Raw genomic sequence first — 18,428 nt, forward strand, 5'->3', positions numbered from 1 at the left:
TATACATACAAGTAAATTAGCATTATGCAGCAACAAAAATTGCTTCTAAATACAAATCCTCAAACTGAAGCTACAAACCAAATTTCAGATATATCCAATAAAGTGAAGCAAAAACTTTTGTAATGGAAATTTTCACTCACATGTACTAAAAAATCAAGTTCAAACCAAATCAACAGAATGTTCAAATCACACATCAACAAAAATGGCTACGAACATAAAATCTATCACTATGAAGTATTGCATTAATGGTGCATACAAATATATCTACAAATTCAAAATCAATTGGATAAACATTAGCTTTGCTTCAGGATTAAGTTTTAAACATACCGTCAACAATATCTTCTTTTTCTGATCCTTCTATCTCATCTTCTCCTGAAGACTGTGACCTCTAAAAATTTAAATTATATTCATACAATGATCAAAAGAAAAATATTAATGCTGAAAATTGCCTTTCATTAACATTTTATTGGCATCTTTATAACATGAATCCTCCCTTTAAGCAATAAATATGATTATCTAAAAAAATACTGTATAGCAGGAAATTTTCACTGGGTACTAATTTTGGTATATTTTAGGGGTCTTTCAAAAACCGTCAAAATAAATTATGTAAAATTTTATTCTGGGCTTTAATAAGAGTTAACTTCAACACTTAGCAGCTGCCAAATTTAGAAACGCCAAAATCTTACGTATACCATTTAACCTCAAAATTGCCAATTTTTACACCTGCCAAAATAACCCGCTATATGGAAATTGGTATTCATTGAACTTAGATAAGTGTTTTTGTTTTATAGTTTACTCACAACTGCACAAATGTGTATCATCTGCAAAATTTACTCAAACTGCACAAATGTGTATCATTTGCAAAATTAAATCACTACTGATACATGTCTGTTATTCTTGGTAAGATAAAGAGCATAAGATTCTCCCAAATGTAGATTTATTGGAATAATTTCTCCTATAATTATGAATAATCCTGGCTAACTTTCTCCAATAATTCTGTCAATTTTCTTTTTGTGTTTCATTATTCTTACCATGATATTCTGAGTGAGTTGAGTAACATGGGCACCCCAAATGTGAGCAGTTTGATCACCCGAGGCAGTGAGGGCCAGTTCTTGGTTATGATGAAATCTGATTGAGTTGACTGAGCCCTGGTGACCATTGTACTGTAGTAAACATTGACTGGTTCCAATGTTCCATATTCTGGCAGTATTGTCTGAAGTTATAAAACAAATCATCCATTAAGAAATTAAAAATATCCATGTCCATGTTTTGCTATGTGAAATCCCCAAATTCAAATCAATTTCTAAAATAGAAGGTGTACAATGCGAACATGTAATAAAGATTCCGTGAAAGTTTCAATCAATTCCATTCAGCAATATAAGAGGAGTAACAGATAAGAGATGAATCCCCTTTGTCCCTATATTCACAAATGACTAAGTCCATGTCAACCCCTAATTTGATTTGGATCATAATCTAAAATAGGAAATGCATAAAGGAAACACGTAATAAAGATTTTGTGAAAGTTTCATTCCATTCTATTCAGTGGTATAGGAGGAGCAATTGTTTGGTTTTTATGAAGGGGGAGAGGATGAAATTTTCTATCCTGCCTTTTTTTAAACAAATTATTGGTCCTGTCAAGAAATATGTGCGCTTGTTCTTTATTATTGTCATTTAACTCTACTGAATGTGTTAGCTTTTTATAACATATTTGATTAACCATACCTGCTGAAGCAGTCCCTATAACTGGCTGTTCTGACCTTGACACACTGACCCCCCACACACCATCTCTGTGACCCCTGTAACTCCTAACAACAGTGTAGTTAGGAGACGGATTTCTAAAACTGGAGACATTTTTACTGGTTGATGCCTTAGACGTTGTTTCTATTTTCTGAGATATTTGTGTGGCTGAAATATAGAGGATTGTTGTATAAACTGAAGCATTGGTAATAGGAAGTAAAATTTAGCATACACATATTTTTAGAATGCAATGCAAATAGAAACATATAAGATATCAAATGATGCAATCACATAAAAAATTAAGATCTATGACATGTATATAAAACAACAGCAGTACATGTATTGAAGGACAACACAGATATTTTTTTTTTAAGTCCAACAGAACTAGATGTGATATAAGAGTCACTGTAAATCGGGAAATTATTGCATTCAACATTAGTGATTTTGTAATTTCAGATCTAACTCTGTTCTTAATTAATGTACCACTGAGAAAAAATTTTCAAACACCATCAAGAACTACAAATGGGAACTAAATACGTATTTATAGTAGTAAACAATAGTAAGTTAGATCCTTAGATACTTTCTCAAATTATCTGGAAACCACTGATGATAGACAAATTAAATGAATAACACTGAGGTTATCATACCGTGCTATATGTGATGGTTTACAAAAACAGCTAACACTACTTAATAAAATAGCATACCTGTCTTTGGTTTGCTAGCCCCAAAATCAGGAACATCTAAACTGTCTGTTAAAGTTTTCTCAGTCTCTAATCGTTCTAAAGCATAGATTCTCTCATGTACTGCATTAAAAAAGTTGAAATATTAAGGAGACAGAGAAATGTAATGATTTACTGCAAGCACAGAACAGCAACATAATTAAGTTACATACAGCTATTACAATTATTTACTTTAAAATGAAGAGACTGAGTTCAAATTAAAATAAAAAATTGATTTCCCAAAAACAGATATATTCTTCATGTACGTAATTAATGCAAAATCGCATTTCATTGGACAACTGTGGTGGCAACCGTGCAATTTAAGACTCCATTGGAGTTTTGGTGTCCAGAATATTTTGATCACTTTTCTATATTGAATAATCTTTTATAAATTGAATAATTTGAAATAGTCTACTCTTCGGGCCACTAAAAGAATTGAAATACGAAACATAGCACAATGATCACACAATTCACCAAATAAAATCTTAATCAGATTTGGGTATTAGCAAAGAGAGAATATGCCTCAGCTATCTTTTTGTTAAGATAGTAATGTTTATTTTTTAATAAAAGTAAACATTTTCTCTTATCAGCACACGATTAACATGACAAAATCATCTCAGAAAAATTAACTTATCAGTGTTTCGAAGGAGAAGTTCCCCGGTTGCATACTGAGTCCACAGCATTGGTCTCTTCCATTCCAGCACTACTTTTAGAAATAGAACGTCAACGGTACGGAACTGGAGCTGCTTTGAAGCTGGGGATGCAAAGTCCGCCCTTGATATTAATACACATTTGTCAACTTCCCAACGAAAATGCAACTGATATTGTATGGCAGCCTTTTTGGTAAATGGGTGTCTTTGTTTTCTTAATGCTGCTATTGGACATATAAAAATGACATATATTATCAGTTTGTATATCTTTTTGGGTGACAGATTTCATCGTCATATGAAAGATAAAGACCTTAATTTGAATAGGTGTTTAGGAAGTCGGATTACTAAATTGCTAATAAGCGAGTTATAAGGTATAAGAATTTCTGCTAGCAAGAGAATTGATGCCCTAAAATTTCAATTTTATAGGAGAGCAAACACATTTGTTTGGTCGTATAATGGTATCACCCTACCATCGTCGTCGTCTCTGGCGTAGTAGTTCGTGTCTGTTAATTTTCGTTCATTAATGATAACCTGAGTAAAAATCTTTTGTTTTAAATTTTAGCACATTGTTCCTAGGGACATTGCGGATAACTATTCAGTTTGTTGAGGTTTCTGTCTACCCCTTAGACAATAAGGAGATTAAGGGCAGAGGAAGTTATCATTATATTTGATATTGAGGTTTTTTTATTCAATTTGTTTGGTTCAGATGTCAATGTGTTCCTTTTGACTTTGTGTTTAGAATGTTTGTACAGGGTTTATTTATCTTTTACCATTTTGGAGTGAGTCAAAGGGTACGAAATTGGTCCACGCCCAAAAAATAAACTTATGAATAAAAAAGGTAAAGTACTGGTGTTTTTTTTTTTTGTTGGTTGGGGTATAGGTCTGTGGACAATATATATTTGAGAATCATGCAACGATAACGATAAAGGTGTCACACTATGAGACAATATAAATAACAACATTTTCAGTCAACTTCTTAAGTTGACTGAAAATAGAGTGTGTACGATAGTGAAGTATAATAGGCTCATGTTCAGAATGACATATATATTCCTTTGAATAAAAAATACTTTATACAAAACATTTGTACAAAAACGATAGTTTAGGCCAAAAATGTACCTTTAACATTCAAAATAAAACTTTTAGTGAAAAATCATCTATGAATAAACCATATGCAATGGATTCTAGAACAGTTTAGGAAATATGCATTAGCTTCACTATGGAAAAAGTTTTGGACGACGTTTCATTTTCTGTTTTATCTTAGATGCTTATTTGGACACTAGGTTAGCTCTAGAAAATAGTAATTAAAAGCAAACATAGGGTGACCTCCTAAAAACTACCATGAAAACTGATTTGTTCAACGTCTCCTAGTTTTTTCTTTTGTCTACTTGATTTTTATGATCAACTCGGCAGGTGTTTCTAAAAAAAACATACGGTGCTTACCCTTTCGTGTCACAGAAAAGAGTATTACATTTCAAAGTACTTTAATCTGAACATACATCATTATTTATTCCTTTTACAATTGGCCCTACCAATTATCAATTTCTATTATAGGCTCAACCCAATTATTATTTCACTTAGCATGCCCTAACTTAGCAACATCCACTTTAACAGTTAGTTCAATAAGTGATGGGTCTGAAGAATCTACAACATTAATAACAACCTCGGCATATGACATACGAACAATATTATACAAAACAACATCGTTCTCATATTTTGTTTCAAATAATACAAAAGTTTATACACGAATAGACAAACAAGTCAGTAATAATTGTATCAAAGTCTTATAAATATACGAACTTCAAAATAAAGAGAGTAAGTTCTTCTGTCACTGTTTATGATTTCAAATGCAATTATGTCAAAATAACTTACTAATATGATATTTACTGTAAAAAGCACAATGCTCTAACTGACGTACCTAATATTCTGTATCAGTAATTTTAACTTCTTGGTCATTTACAGCTTCGACACGACTGAAATTGTGACATGGTCTTCGATTATTACTTACAATATCCGTTACTTCCTTGGTATTGTTTATTTGGATTTGGTGACGGAAAAAAATAGAAGAACAGTTACAAAATGTATAATCAAAGTGATAGCAAAATGATAGCAAAGTAGAGGGTGTACATTTAGATCCTGTCTGTAAGTGTTTTTTTTTTTTATTCTATTTATCAAATATATTTTTTTTATATTCTCCATTAAAGAAACGAAATCACTTGAACAGAAAAAAGTTAATTTCATGTGAAATAATGTTTATGATATGTTTATGTTTATGATATGCAATTCATGAGGCCATGTAGACCATGCAGTCTGATTGCAGAAAATAATGAAATTTAAGATTTGTTTCAAATTATACCACAGAAAATATGTGCATTTTTTTATTGAAGCATTAAGTATAAGATATGTATAAAATTCAGTGAAATTAAAGAAGACTTATAAAAGACAGGATTCGAATATATTGGCATAGATCTATTAAACGTAATGATTTATACAACTAAAATATTCATGTACAATTTTTGATTAATTTACGTTAGAGTCAGACTTTTTTTTATTTGTTTTGACAGATTTTCATTTAAGACGAGCAGCTCGATCCCCACCAAAAAACCGGGTATTAACAGCCCCTGCTTCTTATAATACATCCGTCATGAATCCCGATGGAGATCTTTCCGAAAAGAAGGAACACAATCTAACTCAAAATCTATCAGTTATTATTGAAACAGATATGTCATCACTAGTAACTATATCATGTAGAAAATTCGAAATGATGATTTGGGACAACGCATGCTTGTTCTAGTAGTTTTTTTGCAAACTACTTAATCCTTACGTGATTTTTTTGCCTAATCTATTAGTTAAGCTGTGAAAGGATAACGCCATGCGCACATGCGACTGTGATGTTACTACATAGTAATGGACAGTTGTCGATGGGAAAATCAAAATTGTCACGTTTGTCGAAGAGTTTTGTTGTCAAAATTCCATTTTTGTATAGATCGAGATGAACGTTCAGACGCGTGTCATAAATTAGATAAACGAAATGAAGATAGTCCAAAAACTGACGTATGAAATGATTATGTATCATTTAAAAATGTAAAATGAACTTTCAGGCAATCAAACTGTCAGAGTAAGTTTGGTATGCTAAAGAAATGAGTAATCAAGGGAACCTAGGTTATGGCGGTAATCAAAAGAATGTAATCCAGGGATAAAGACCAGACATGGAAACAGACATACACAACAAAGAACATAAAGTAACTAAAATCATACATACAAAGTAACAAAAGCAAATGAGCCACTCGGACTCCATTAAAAACTGAGAGCATGGATCAGGTGCACCGGTAGGGTAAGCGTCCTCTGCATTTCTAGAAACACCTGCCGAGTTGCTCATAAAAAGTCAAGTCCGAGGTAGACAAACGAGGAAAGGAAAACTATGTCCCGTTGAATAAATCAGTTTTCATGGTACAGAAAGATACACCAGAACGATCCACGAGTTCATGATGACATCCATAAAACTTCTGCAGTGATGACTTCGATCATGTAGCAACATGACCCTGTTCCAGAAGCCTATTTGTTAGAATTCCAGCGCGATACAAAACGTCTGCGTAGTTTCAGCACGCTCTGGCATAACGTATGAGTTGTTATATGAACACTACATATGCAGGTCCTGAAGGGATGTTGCCTCAGATGAAAGGTAGGTTGACAATTCTGAATGAAAATTCATCATGTTTGTTGTAAAGTTTGGTCAATAGTTTACCATCAATTTCTAAGTGTAGGTCAAGATATGAGGCTGACTTCACAGTGTCTGTAGTATCCTTTATCTCAAGTTCGTTGGGGAAGATGCGATGTATGAAATCCCCGAAATTAGGATTGTTTTAAAGATAATACGTCATCTTTATAGCGGAAACAGAGATTAAAGGATCTAGCTAAACGAAATTCTTTCTTTCGGATCAGATCAGCTATATAGTCAGCCTCATAAGAATGAAGGAATAGGTCAGCAAGAAGAGGAGCACAATTAGTTCCATTGGAATGCCGTTCGTTTGTAAAAAAAAATACGTTCACTACACTGGACAAATGTGTTGTCGATTAGAAATTCCAGCATTTTGTAAACATCTTCTTCTGGAAGATGGTTTTGGAATTATTTCTTACAAAGTATGAGGAATATCTACCTGGAACTATATATTTGTGTTTAGGTGTACCATCTTTTTTGAAAACAAACAACGATGTATAATGATTTTAAGTCGGAATTGTAACTGAGTATAGGGAATAGAAGTATACAGTGTTGAAAAATCATAGGTTGTAATGCTATTATATTCTGATAATAGTCTTGAACTGATTGTCTCAAAAAGATCTTTAAATTTTTCAGGATCCACATTGAATTAATACCACTACGGGAATAACAAGTGCTTTGGTAGGACTGCAGACCCTCTTTGACAGCTGTGAGTATAGAAGTATTTTGAAAGTGGTTTGATGGTACATTTTACAGATCCACCTATATGACGTTGTTTGTATGGATTATTGTGGAATTTAGATCCAGTACATAGACGGTAAATCACAATCATCGTCCTTGGTAGAGAGATCAAAAGAGGATAGCGCAGATTTATGGTTTTCCACAATCTCTTCTTTGGAGAGTGTGGTAGCAGTATATATAGGACTTAATACTGCTATTATTTTCTACGTCTACCGCTGATAGTAAACATTGGATTTAAAACATTTTACAGTCAAAAACAATGTTGGTTTAGGCTTTGTCTGCTGCTTTGTCATATATAGTAGATAATGATTTTTGCTACATCGGGTCTTTGAAAACTTGTGTAGCATTGACACTCATCGACCTACTTAAAACGTTCATTTTCGACCTGAATATCGCTTCGACCATCAATACTGTAAAACTGACTTAAACGTAATAAATAAAATCATCTTACTATTTTTATATGTGTAGAACAAGATCACTTTTTTCCTCTTTTGTATTGGCAATATTTCCATTCCCCCATAAATGAGTTGAAAATCAGAAACTCATACATACTGATATTAACGTTAAAAGTAATTTCTTTTGATACTTTTTATGATTTCTTTAGTGAGACATTTTAAACTAGCACTGAAACTATTTGCATGTTGACCTGATGAAAGTGTGTGTGCATATCGATTATATGTAAATATGTTCCAAATTGTTTGGATAAATTAATATTCTATTCATAAATTGTGAACGGACACATTGTTGACAAATTCGATAAATCCGGCATTTATTCATATAATTACAAATTGAAAGCAAAGTCATGAACTTTTGGTAATCTCCAGAATTACAAGATAAGTATAAATAAATTGCGGACAGGTTTTATATATGATCTATATTATCCACCGATTTATCTGTGAATTTGCCAACAATTACAATATAAACTTTTAACTGATTTACTACACAAATACCGATCAAATGAATATAATTGACTTCTTACACATTAATGGAGTCATTTAGATAACAAGGTACAATTATACAAGATTTCTTTTCATATTTTATATAAAAGTCTGAGTGTTCCGATGTCCATAAACTGTATGGAATAAAGTTGGGCAAGTAATTCAAGATAGGATGTATGTCCCCTAGGATGTTCATTTTGTAGTCATGCAGTTCACTTAAACAGAGATTCAACCAACAAAACCAAAGTTGTACAGCTGATATTTACTGGTGTATACATGTACTTTAAGTCACACCTGCAAATGAAATTTCTGAATATTACTTTATAATTCACTTCTCTTGGAGTAAACATTTATATAAATATTAGATAAAGACTAATTCTGTGGAAGTGGATGTAATAGTCAAAGATATTTGCAGTAATATTATTTTCTAGTGTATCCTTTAAAATATTTGTTGAGTGCGAGTGCTCTTTAAAACTGATATACGAAATATTTTATTGATAAGAAAGTCCAATAATCATATATGAACAGGAATAAATATAATCAAAAGAAAATAGATCAGATGATCAAATCATGATTCAAAATTTGTGTTTAAAGTTAAGACTCTAATTTTATTGTTGTTTTATAATATCTTAACCAAATTAAAATTTCATCATTTCTATAAATATAACCGTAAATACCCGACATCGAAAAATGTAACCAGTAAATATAGACTAAATACAATCCAGATATTTTCAATATGCTGAGCACGTGTTTCAAGGACTAACCTCTCATCAGACGGATTGAAATGGCACGTCTAATTTGTTGGGCCCTACCTTTTTCGTTTATTTTGAACGGTAAGTGTTAAAAATTTATACAGTAATCATAGATATAAATTTATCACCGTTTTGGTCCGTTATCTATACAGAAAATGATATAAAATGATATATTATTTTTCATTTGCCATAATACACATTCATTTATTGTATTCTAATTTTATTTGATACTTTCCATGAGATATGGAGATATGAAAACATCGGCTGAAATGTACACAAGTATATACACTGGAAACATTTCATTTGTATTTCAAGATAAAAACATGAAGTGGTGACTGAATAATGATACCGTTTCTGTGGAAACGTGATTGTTGTTCCATTTCTTGAAAGTATTGAATTCGGTTTTCCATTTGTCCTTCATTCCGTTCGTCCGTCAAAATACGTTACAGAACAAAGCCTCGGTAAGCCGTCATTGATCATTTTCTATTTGTTAATGGTTATATTCAGTCCGCTCCTGAATATGTAGTTTTCAATTCTAAACCAATATGTCACTTGAGAGGTTGACGATGGTCAGTTCAGGCATGTATTAAAAATGTTAATAGATTTTTTGGTATTTCATTAATCAACAATATATGACTGTTTTATAAAGTGTTTCGTAAGAAAACTACAGAGAACGTATACACATGTCTGGTATGTGAATTATCTGTATTGCGTTTCAATTAGTACTCATATTACATGCATTTAAACCATTATATAACAATTACCTGAGAAAATTTCCTAAATATATCTTTTATATTGAATTATAGTGTTTTATTACAGAGAAATATTCTCAAAAATATAGACCTGTCATTATTAAATTGTAATTGTGGTGTAAAATTTTGATTTCAATTTTTACCACGTAAGTATGCATGAAAGCGCATGTTTGAAAGTGAAATTAAACATATAAGACGAATAGTGCATTGGCTGGCTGGTTTTAAAAATTGTTTTTGTAAGCGAGAGACTCACTCTAACAAAACTTTCAAGACAATGTTCAAGATAACTCATTGGTTAATAATACTAAGGAAAATAAAAAAGGAAATAATTGCAGATATAGACCGTATAGATAATGTTCTCTTCCTATGTTCAATATTCCAAATTTAAACGATGAAATATTGGCAAAACTAGCAGAAAGTACTGTTCCACCTGTGCAAGTTTTTCATGTTCTTTATTGTGTGAGTCTGTTTTCCCTATCTACTCTTTATCCTAGGAATACACTCTTGATTTCTGATCGAATTTTGTTCCCTTGATTACTCTTTCTTGCCAAATGTAAATTAAACTTTATTGAAAGGGTAACAAACATTATACATTATATAAGTTGCAGTACTTTTATCTTTCAGGAATAAAAAGCCTCCACGGAAAAGATGTCATATTTAATGTTAGTGAAAAGGTTAACAAGAACATCGACAGTTTGACCATTAGTTGTTTAATTAACTCTACAATGGAAGTGGACACTTTTTATTTCATGGAGCTATTCAAGTTCAATGCAGAAATCAAAATAGAGAGCATTCTTATCATTCGTCCGCATGCAGGAATATTGAGCTTGGAATGGCGCAACAATAGCATTGCACAGAGAGCAATAACTAATTCGTCGATGACTCTGAACGGTATAATTTATTTTACAATTCCTGCTGAAATTGTCGAGTTTAACGATTCTGGAATATACAAATGTTCGGCGAAATGGCTTACTTTACAACCAAAACCTGAGGTTTTCACTCCTAATGCCACAAAATATATTGAAGTTGTTGGTAAGTTGGGTGATTTTAAAAGAACCTTCTCGAAACCTGCAACTGTTTTGGTGTATAAGGGTCACAGTGAAGTCAGTCAAAAAGATGCTGGTTCCCGTGACAGCTATTTGTTGTCCCTAGCATTGTGCGGAACAAAAATAAAAGAATTAGCCTTGTATAAATTCGTCTTTAGAACAAAACGTCGGTATTCGACTAGAAAATAGAAAATGTATATTCTTTTTTCTATGAAGCTTCTTAAAATATGATGATATTTATGCAGAATTTAAAACCTTTAAGTACTGTTATTTCTGATGGATAAGCTAGCTCGTGTTTTCATTCGATGTAAGTTGTAAATCCTAAAGAATCTGCGCAATTTCTCCAGTCGGTCAAATATCCGTTGACTAAATATCCGAAATTGTCATTGGAATTTGTGTGGAAATTAAGATTGATTAAACATACAAAAATTTTATTTAAAAAAAGAAAGTTTTATTTTAAGAGCAAGTTTGTTGATAAAAATACTAAAAAAAATGTTAATCTATTTTTATTTATTTATTTATTTATTTATTTATTTTTGTAACAAAAACAAACGGGTAATCATGACCTGAAGACGTCATATATCTTTTAACAACTTAATTTCTAAGAAGTGCGAAGTAGTAATTGAAAGAGGAAAATACTGTCAGTTCTAGCCAAACTCTGGTACTTCGTTTTATACATAGCTTTTGGTTAAGATTCTTTTTATTATAATTTCATCCTTTTTTTTCAAATTATCGTTTTATCAACTCGTGAAAATAACAGTTCTATCTTTGTCGAAAAAAAATAGCATTTTACAGTACTGCTGTACTACTGTATATACTGTATAAATATATATTCGACTTGAAACTGGGGAATCTGTTGGTTATGATTTAAATATATTTCCCTTTTTATTGATTCTTGTTATCTTTTATATCTATTTTATTGATTATTATTTAAAGTTAAAATATATTGACAAAGTTATGACTATAGATTGGTCTTTTTATTATTGTTCCAAAACAAACATAGACAAATTCGTGCATGAACGCACTTGTATTTAAATTTGAAACGATATATGACAAAAATACATTCAAACTGATATTCGACTAGACTCGGCGTCACATAAATAACATACTGTTAAAATTTGAATAAAAATATTTTCTACGACTTTATTGACACCTACCGTCGTTTAAATTGTCTTAAATGACTTGCTCATTCGTTTAGCCAAACGGCTTCTCCCTAAACAATGAATCGTTAAATTCCGGTCAGATTTTAATTCTAGGTGCCAATATTTACATTGTAAAAAGTCGGCCATGTTTACAGTGATCGGGTTGCTAGGAGATGTTGTTTACGTTTAAATGGTTTGTCCAAAAACCGAAGAACCCAGAATGCACTTCGGCGTTATTTCGGATATCTCGGATTTATTTTACGCGAACAACGTACAATACCGAAAAGTTGATCAAGCAGACGATCGTCACCGGAGTTCGACGGGAACTTACGAACTTCGTTTGTAAACAAATCGTCCCGTAGAAACCAACATGGCGGATATTAGTATGGGATTTTTCCGTAAGGATTTGTTACGCATGATTTAAGCTAATAAGCGACTTGTTTAGGGAGAAGCCGTTTGGCTAAACGAATGAGCAAGTCATTTAAGACAATTTAAACGACGGTCGATGTCAATAAAGTCGTAGCAAATATTTTTATTCTATTTTTAACAGTTATTTATGTGACGCCGAGTATAGTTAAGGGATACAAAAAAGTCCTGATCGTCACCAACAGGAGTATTACCTACAGATTCACTTAGATATTTAAAACTTTTAGTTTTAAACAAATAATACAAATAAGATTTTTTATTCAATGGGTAATTTCGAGATACCAAATATACTCACGTATACTCACTTCAAAAGAATTTTTATCATATGGGTTTTGCGTTTATATACGATTCAGGCCTATTTATTTGTATGGTCAATTATGTCGATTCGGAGTGATAGAAATGAATTCATCTGTTAGTTTGTACAAAATACCAGTTTTATATATTGTAAATGTCGATATGCTGTACACGTGTTTCAAGGAGTAACCTCTCATCAGCAGCATTTAAATCAAATATATAGGAAGATCATAAATCAAAATATTAGTGATATACAAGAAGTCTGAAAACACCCAAAATTATAAAAGAGGGAGCCAAATCCATCACCAAGAGATTCAACCATATAAAGACTATCTTGACTTTTTTAAAACTTCACATTTACACTATTTACAATTCCTTCATTACCTATTCCCCATATATAATTCCAGATTCCATTTAGAAATATTCCTATTTTACTTGCTTTTTCATCATTATATTACATTATCAACCAATTTCTTTTGTATCTTTTACTTCGTCAGAATTTAAACTATTATTTTATAAATTATTTATATTAGGTGTATACAAACTAATTGATTTCCCCATTCTCCTCATTCACAATCCTCAATACGAAATCCCCCATTTTCCACGCCCATTCCATAGAATGGCAAGTTTACGCCATACGAGTACTGTAAGTATTTTGTAAATTCCCTGCATTTGACTAGCCTATACATGTATAACTGATTGATTTAACAATTCATTTTATAAATCTCGTTAATGGAAACAGATATATTCCAAGGGTCATACTGGTAGTTTTTTATATTGTCATTATTGCTGTCTCCCTCCCCTTTATTAAATAGATCTTTATTTGTCCTTTGGATTATATTTTGAATACGCATTCGATGTTAAGCGTTGACTTCACTTTTCATACGAATAATTTTAATTCTGGCTTAAACTTTTCCATGCAAAACAGTTGGTAAAGCGTTACGCCTTCTTAGCGATATACGTTTTTCACTCTATAACGTTGCGCCTTTTTATTTACTGTCATTTCCTTTTTAAATGAGCAGTCGTCCCATTACTTTAACAACACGTTCTTTATGCATATTTGAATTATAATTTTGTGATACTTTATGATATTTTTATGTTCCATGCACAATCAGGGGCATAGCAGACTGATTGACTGCAGAATGAGTAAACTATCATGTTTTCAATATTTTTTTAGAGAAATGTTAGGTAATGCATGCCGTATTAACGAAAATGATTGGTACTGCATTATACTAGGCACTACGCTCCTGATAATGTGATTTGTGGTAACTTAAGCAGAAAAATGACGTTGTCTCAAGGTTCACTTGAATTGTCAGTAACCCTCAATAACATTTCTTTTTAAAGATTCAGTATCAGGAACAGAAACAAGGCCTTCTGTTGAACCCTCAACATTAACACCAACATCAACAACAACTGAAGTGACAACTTCTCTTTTGAATGACACGACATCAACGATAGATTCTATATCGACAATGTTAACGGCTGGTATACCCAATGTTCAAGGTGAAGAGAATGGTAAGCGTTCTTGATTTATGATTACACATTCATGTGTTTATACGCTAGATGTGAAAAGTATCATAATTATTTATAACTACTAGCTTATCTAATTCATTTTGCCTTTTATTAAAGATTCCCATGGCATTGATATTCCCTTTTTCCAAATCAACATACACTTACATTTGATATATAATTTACAGGGTCAGATACTGTGAAAATAGGATGTATCATCGGTATAACTGCCTTCGTATGCATGATTATTATAGTCATTGCTGTCTTCTGTGAAAATAAGAGCCAAAGCAGCCAAGATAATCAACAATGAGGTATGCTTTCTGTAGAAAAATAACACTAATTTAAAGTGAAGAACTGTCTGAAGAGTCTTGACACAACTTTTGCGGTAAGTGAAATAAATATATAAATTAGAATTGGAAAAATGACTGATTATATTGTAATGAAAACCTCATTTACTGGTTTACATATTACATATATATTGTGTCATCATTCATTATTATAGATCCAGGACGGACATAGTTTGAAGACGTTCAGAAGTCTAGTATGTATTTTATATTTTTTCTATTTTTACCTGCTCTCGTAGTGGCATTATTTATATGTGGATACTTAAAAATTCTAGAGATTTACTTCAAAACCTGAAATCCCACAACTTTTCGGAAATAAGTTTTCTCCATACTTTTTACTTCTCAAACTCTTTACACTACGTTTGCCACATGATGAATTGAAATCTCGTTTGAAAGGACATATTTGAAAATGTTTTGTTGTTCTTCGTTCCAAACCTATATATTTTTCTAAAATATCACAGAAGGGTGTAGTATGCTACACCAAAAAAGCTGGTTTGCAATATGCTTGATTTCCTCATTGGTAAGATATATTTACCACATTTGGGTGAGATATTTTTCATCAACAATTTGGTATTCCAGTGGGCACTAAATGTGCTCGTCTTCTACCCGATTTGTTTTTTATATTCATACGAGACTGAATTTCTTCAGAATCTCGTAAAGAATCAAAATATAAAAGATGCTAAATCCTTTAACTTCACATGCAAATATATTGATTATGTGTTGTCCATTAACAACCCATCTTTTGGTAAATACTTAACTTCAATGTATCCCCAAGAGCACGCGATAACGGAAACTTCAGAATCTGCTTGTTCTGCGTCTTTTGGATCTACATCTCGAATAAGACCACAGTGCTCATTTCAGCCCTTGGATTTGTGATAAAAAAAAAGCCGAGTTTAATTCTAACAATATAAATTTACCTTACCTGTGCAGGAATATACCTTCATCTCCTACATATTTGGTTTATATTTCACAATTTATTCACTACACTGGAGTAAGTATTAACAGACAAACTTCTCTTATTTCCTAGAACGCCATATATATATCGCGAAACAGACTCCTGAATCAGGGGGATGAGGAAATGCGTCTTAAAATGTCTCTTACTAAATTATTTTTATATATCAGTCCTTAGTTAAAAAATACTCAGTCTCTTGTAAAATAATGAGTAATAATTGTTTTTTTTAATTGTTTTTAAATTGTGTAGACTTGACGCAATAGCATGCAAATGTTATTTAATCACCAGCAATACATTCATGCCGCAATGGAAGAAGTATGGTTATCGCGCTGTAAAACCTATATTTAATCCACCCTTATGTTTGAAATGCATGTACGAAGTTATGACCATTGCAGTACCAGCTGCTCCTATGGTGTAATATCTATCTTGCCAGATTTGTTTTGGACTTGACTTGATTATGGATCGGATTAGTGTTCGGTAATTTTGTTAGCAATATTTATATTTAGCAGAATTCAGATACTTGTTAAATATCACATCACATTAATACCTAACGAGAGTATACCAACGGTAATTTTTATTTCGTTCTATCGTTAAACTGTAAAAAAACTGTCAATGCTCATTGCTGATTGTACTTATAGTTAATTGAAGTACAAAAATTAACAGTATCTTTGCCACTCACTTAATCATATTGGAATACCTTCTTAGTCGATCTGTTTTTTGCAAATCTGACGCTACATGTTGTCAGTCACAATTTGTTTTGTGGGAGTTCACATTGCAAATGCTTTGGGTTTTTTTTTTGTGCCATCTTGTTTTTTTTTGTTTTGTTTTTTTGTTTTGTTTTGTTTTGTTTTTGTTTTTTTTTTTTTTTTAATTGAATTTATTGTGTTGCCTGTTGGATCACTCTGCTTCCTGTTTCCAAATTCAAGCCATATCTTTGGATTCTGATGTTATTTTTGCATTTTTACTGTATCGTTTCAGTGCGCTCATTGATGCAAATTTCTGAAGTACTGTTTTCTAATCTGTTACATAAGGTAGTATGTAGTATAAATGCCGTGTGAGCATTGATGAAATGATAAAAGTGCTTCTTTTTGTTTTAGATGGATAATGACGCGTGAGTTTCTTACTCGACGGAAGAATGATGACAGATGTGCACTATTTAGTGCCATTCGACGGCAGTGCTCGAGAAGGGAATATATCTAGTTAGAAAGGAACAACGCAGAGTCAGAAAAATTGTGTGTACTGCTTTATGCGGAGTTGTTCGAAACTATCCTGACAATAATCCCGCTACTACAAGACATGTATCATGAACATTTTTAGATTAATACGTTACTATTCGTATAAATCTCGTTTTATTTTTTTTTGTTTTAAAATGGCCATTCATGAAAAATTATATGGAAATATATTTTGTTTCTTTTCGTCAAATTATCAACAAGAAACAGTCTAATATTGATATAAACATGTGTAGAATTCAACTTTGAGAGAAAATAATTGGGAGTCAAATGATAAAAAAATGAAAGAAGGGGCAAGTATCTTTTTAAATAAAAACTTACAGTCCCCGAATAAAACCATGTAACTATTGAAGGTACAATAATTTGTTTGGTATCAATTTTCCAACATAGTAGTTTCAATATTTGTGGTTTTCAAAAAAGCATCATGTTTTATTCACCAAACTTGAAATGTGAGTGTTGACCGTACCACGGTCCCAAAAAAAACTGATATTGCTGGCAAAGTAATATTAATATTTAATGGTTAACTGGATGATGATTGACATGTTTTTTGTTTTGTTTTGTTTTGTTTTAATGTGAAATAAAGCATTAAAAGGTAATCCTAAGATACATGATTCCTACATACCAATGCATACAACATACAAGTCAACAGTTACAGAAATATCCGAAGATCATAAGACAATAAAATATATTCAGAACCATCTTATGCAGTGTCATAGGAAAGCAAGTCTATTGTCAATCTACATTTAGTACATTAACTACAAAATTGACAGCAAAGCTCAAAAAAGGAATGACTTTTGTCAAAATATCATGTAACTGTTATAGTAGTTGCAGAGATAACTGCCCACTCTATCTACACGAGTAAGCCCATGTTTTGCATCAGGAAACCTTAAAAAAACATTAATGGGACAATAAATGATATCCCATAACGTTGTTTATACATGTAAATAAAGGAGTAGTATTTCACAGTAAAAACAAATGTACAAAGTTTCAAACAAACTCTTTCATTTGTTCTGAAGTTATCATCTGAAAACATGTATCAGTAAAAAAGGGGGTGGTAAAGAGTGAAAAATCTTGTAACTCGATTTTGGATTTAACTAAAAATTGTTCTTAACCCGTATTTTGTAGTATTAAAGAACTGTGCAGAGTTTTAAAACTATTGATATGTTCTAAATTTATCAACTGGAAACCACAGGGGACAGACATATAGACCAAGGACATACTGACACACAACCCCAAAATTTATCACATAATACCTTGCCACTACGTGTGGCAAGGTATAAAAAGTTCTTCATATGGAAATACAAAAAGGAGGTGCATAATGTCATTATGTGATTTTGAATGTATGCAGTTTCATTAATTTGTTCCATTGTTCATGTTTCGGTATTTTCTACCAATATTTTGAAGGAGATTGGTGGATAGACAGCATGATCATCTTGTACCAATATTTTATAAAGTAAAGGAGGGAACAGGGAATGATAAAGA

General features: G+C 31.8%; 1 protein-coding gene and 2 long non-coding RNA genes across 10 annotated transcripts; 1 reads left to right on the forward strand and 2 right to left on the reverse strand.

Moving 5' to 3' along the window:
• Positions 1 to 1,037: 1,037 nt before the first annotated feature.
• On the reverse strand, positions 1,038 to 3,906 carry LOC148611783 (uncharacterized). The gene is made up of 3 exons (XR_015924209.1): positions 2,442 to 3,906; positions 1,723 to 1,905; positions 1,038 to 1,213 (listed from the first exon to the last, which is right to left on the reverse strand). It is a non-coding gene; the product is annotated as an uncharacterized LOC148611783 (long non-coding RNA).
• Positions 3,907 to 8,509: 4,603 nt separating this feature from the next.
• On the reverse strand, positions 8,510 to 9,724 carry LOC148611784 (uncharacterized). Its single transcript, XR_015924212.1, has 2 exons — positions 9,602 to 9,724; positions 8,510 to 8,794 (listed from the first exon to the last, which is right to left on the reverse strand). It is a non-coding gene; the product is annotated as an uncharacterized LOC148611784 (long non-coding RNA).
• Positions 9,055 to 17,542, forward strand: LOC148611785 (uncharacterized). 8 transcript variants are annotated; one of them, XR_015924210.1, is made up of 7 exons: positions 9,065 to 9,333; positions 10,629 to 11,036; positions 14,257 to 14,427; positions 14,610 to 14,732; positions 14,924 to 14,962; positions 15,967 to 16,194; positions 16,815 to 17,542. XR_015924210.1 is itself a non-coding variant. In XM_088592674.1 (6 exons), exons 1-4 carry the CDS (start codon positions 9,285 to 9,287, stop codon positions 14,729 to 14,731), a joined length of 609 nt encoding a protein of 202 aa, XP_088448800.1. In that variant the 5' UTR covers positions 9,055 to 9,284; the 3' UTR covers position 14,732; positions 14,924 to 14,962; positions 16,815 to 17,542. The 8 variants fall into 8 exon arrangements, 6 of the variants coding, with proteins under 6 accessions (XP_088448800.1, XP_088448799.1, XP_088448796.1 ...); XR_015924211.1 differs by having other exon boundaries at positions 16,113 to 16,194; XM_088592674.1 differs by lacking the exon at positions 15,967 to 16,194 and having other exon boundaries at positions 9,055 to 9,333; positions 10,629 to 10,895.
• The last annotated feature ends 886 nt before the right edge of the window (positions 17,543 to 18,428 follow it).

Source organism: Perna viridis, chromosome 7 (genome assembly GCF_037379345.1).
Source record: "Perna viridis isolate PV_CMFRI_1.1 ecotype Kerala chromosome 7, ASM3737934v1, whole genome shotgun sequence".
In the NCBI taxonomy this organism is placed as follows: Eukaryota; Metazoa; Mollusca; class Bivalvia; order Mytilida; family Mytilidae; genus Perna; species Perna viridis.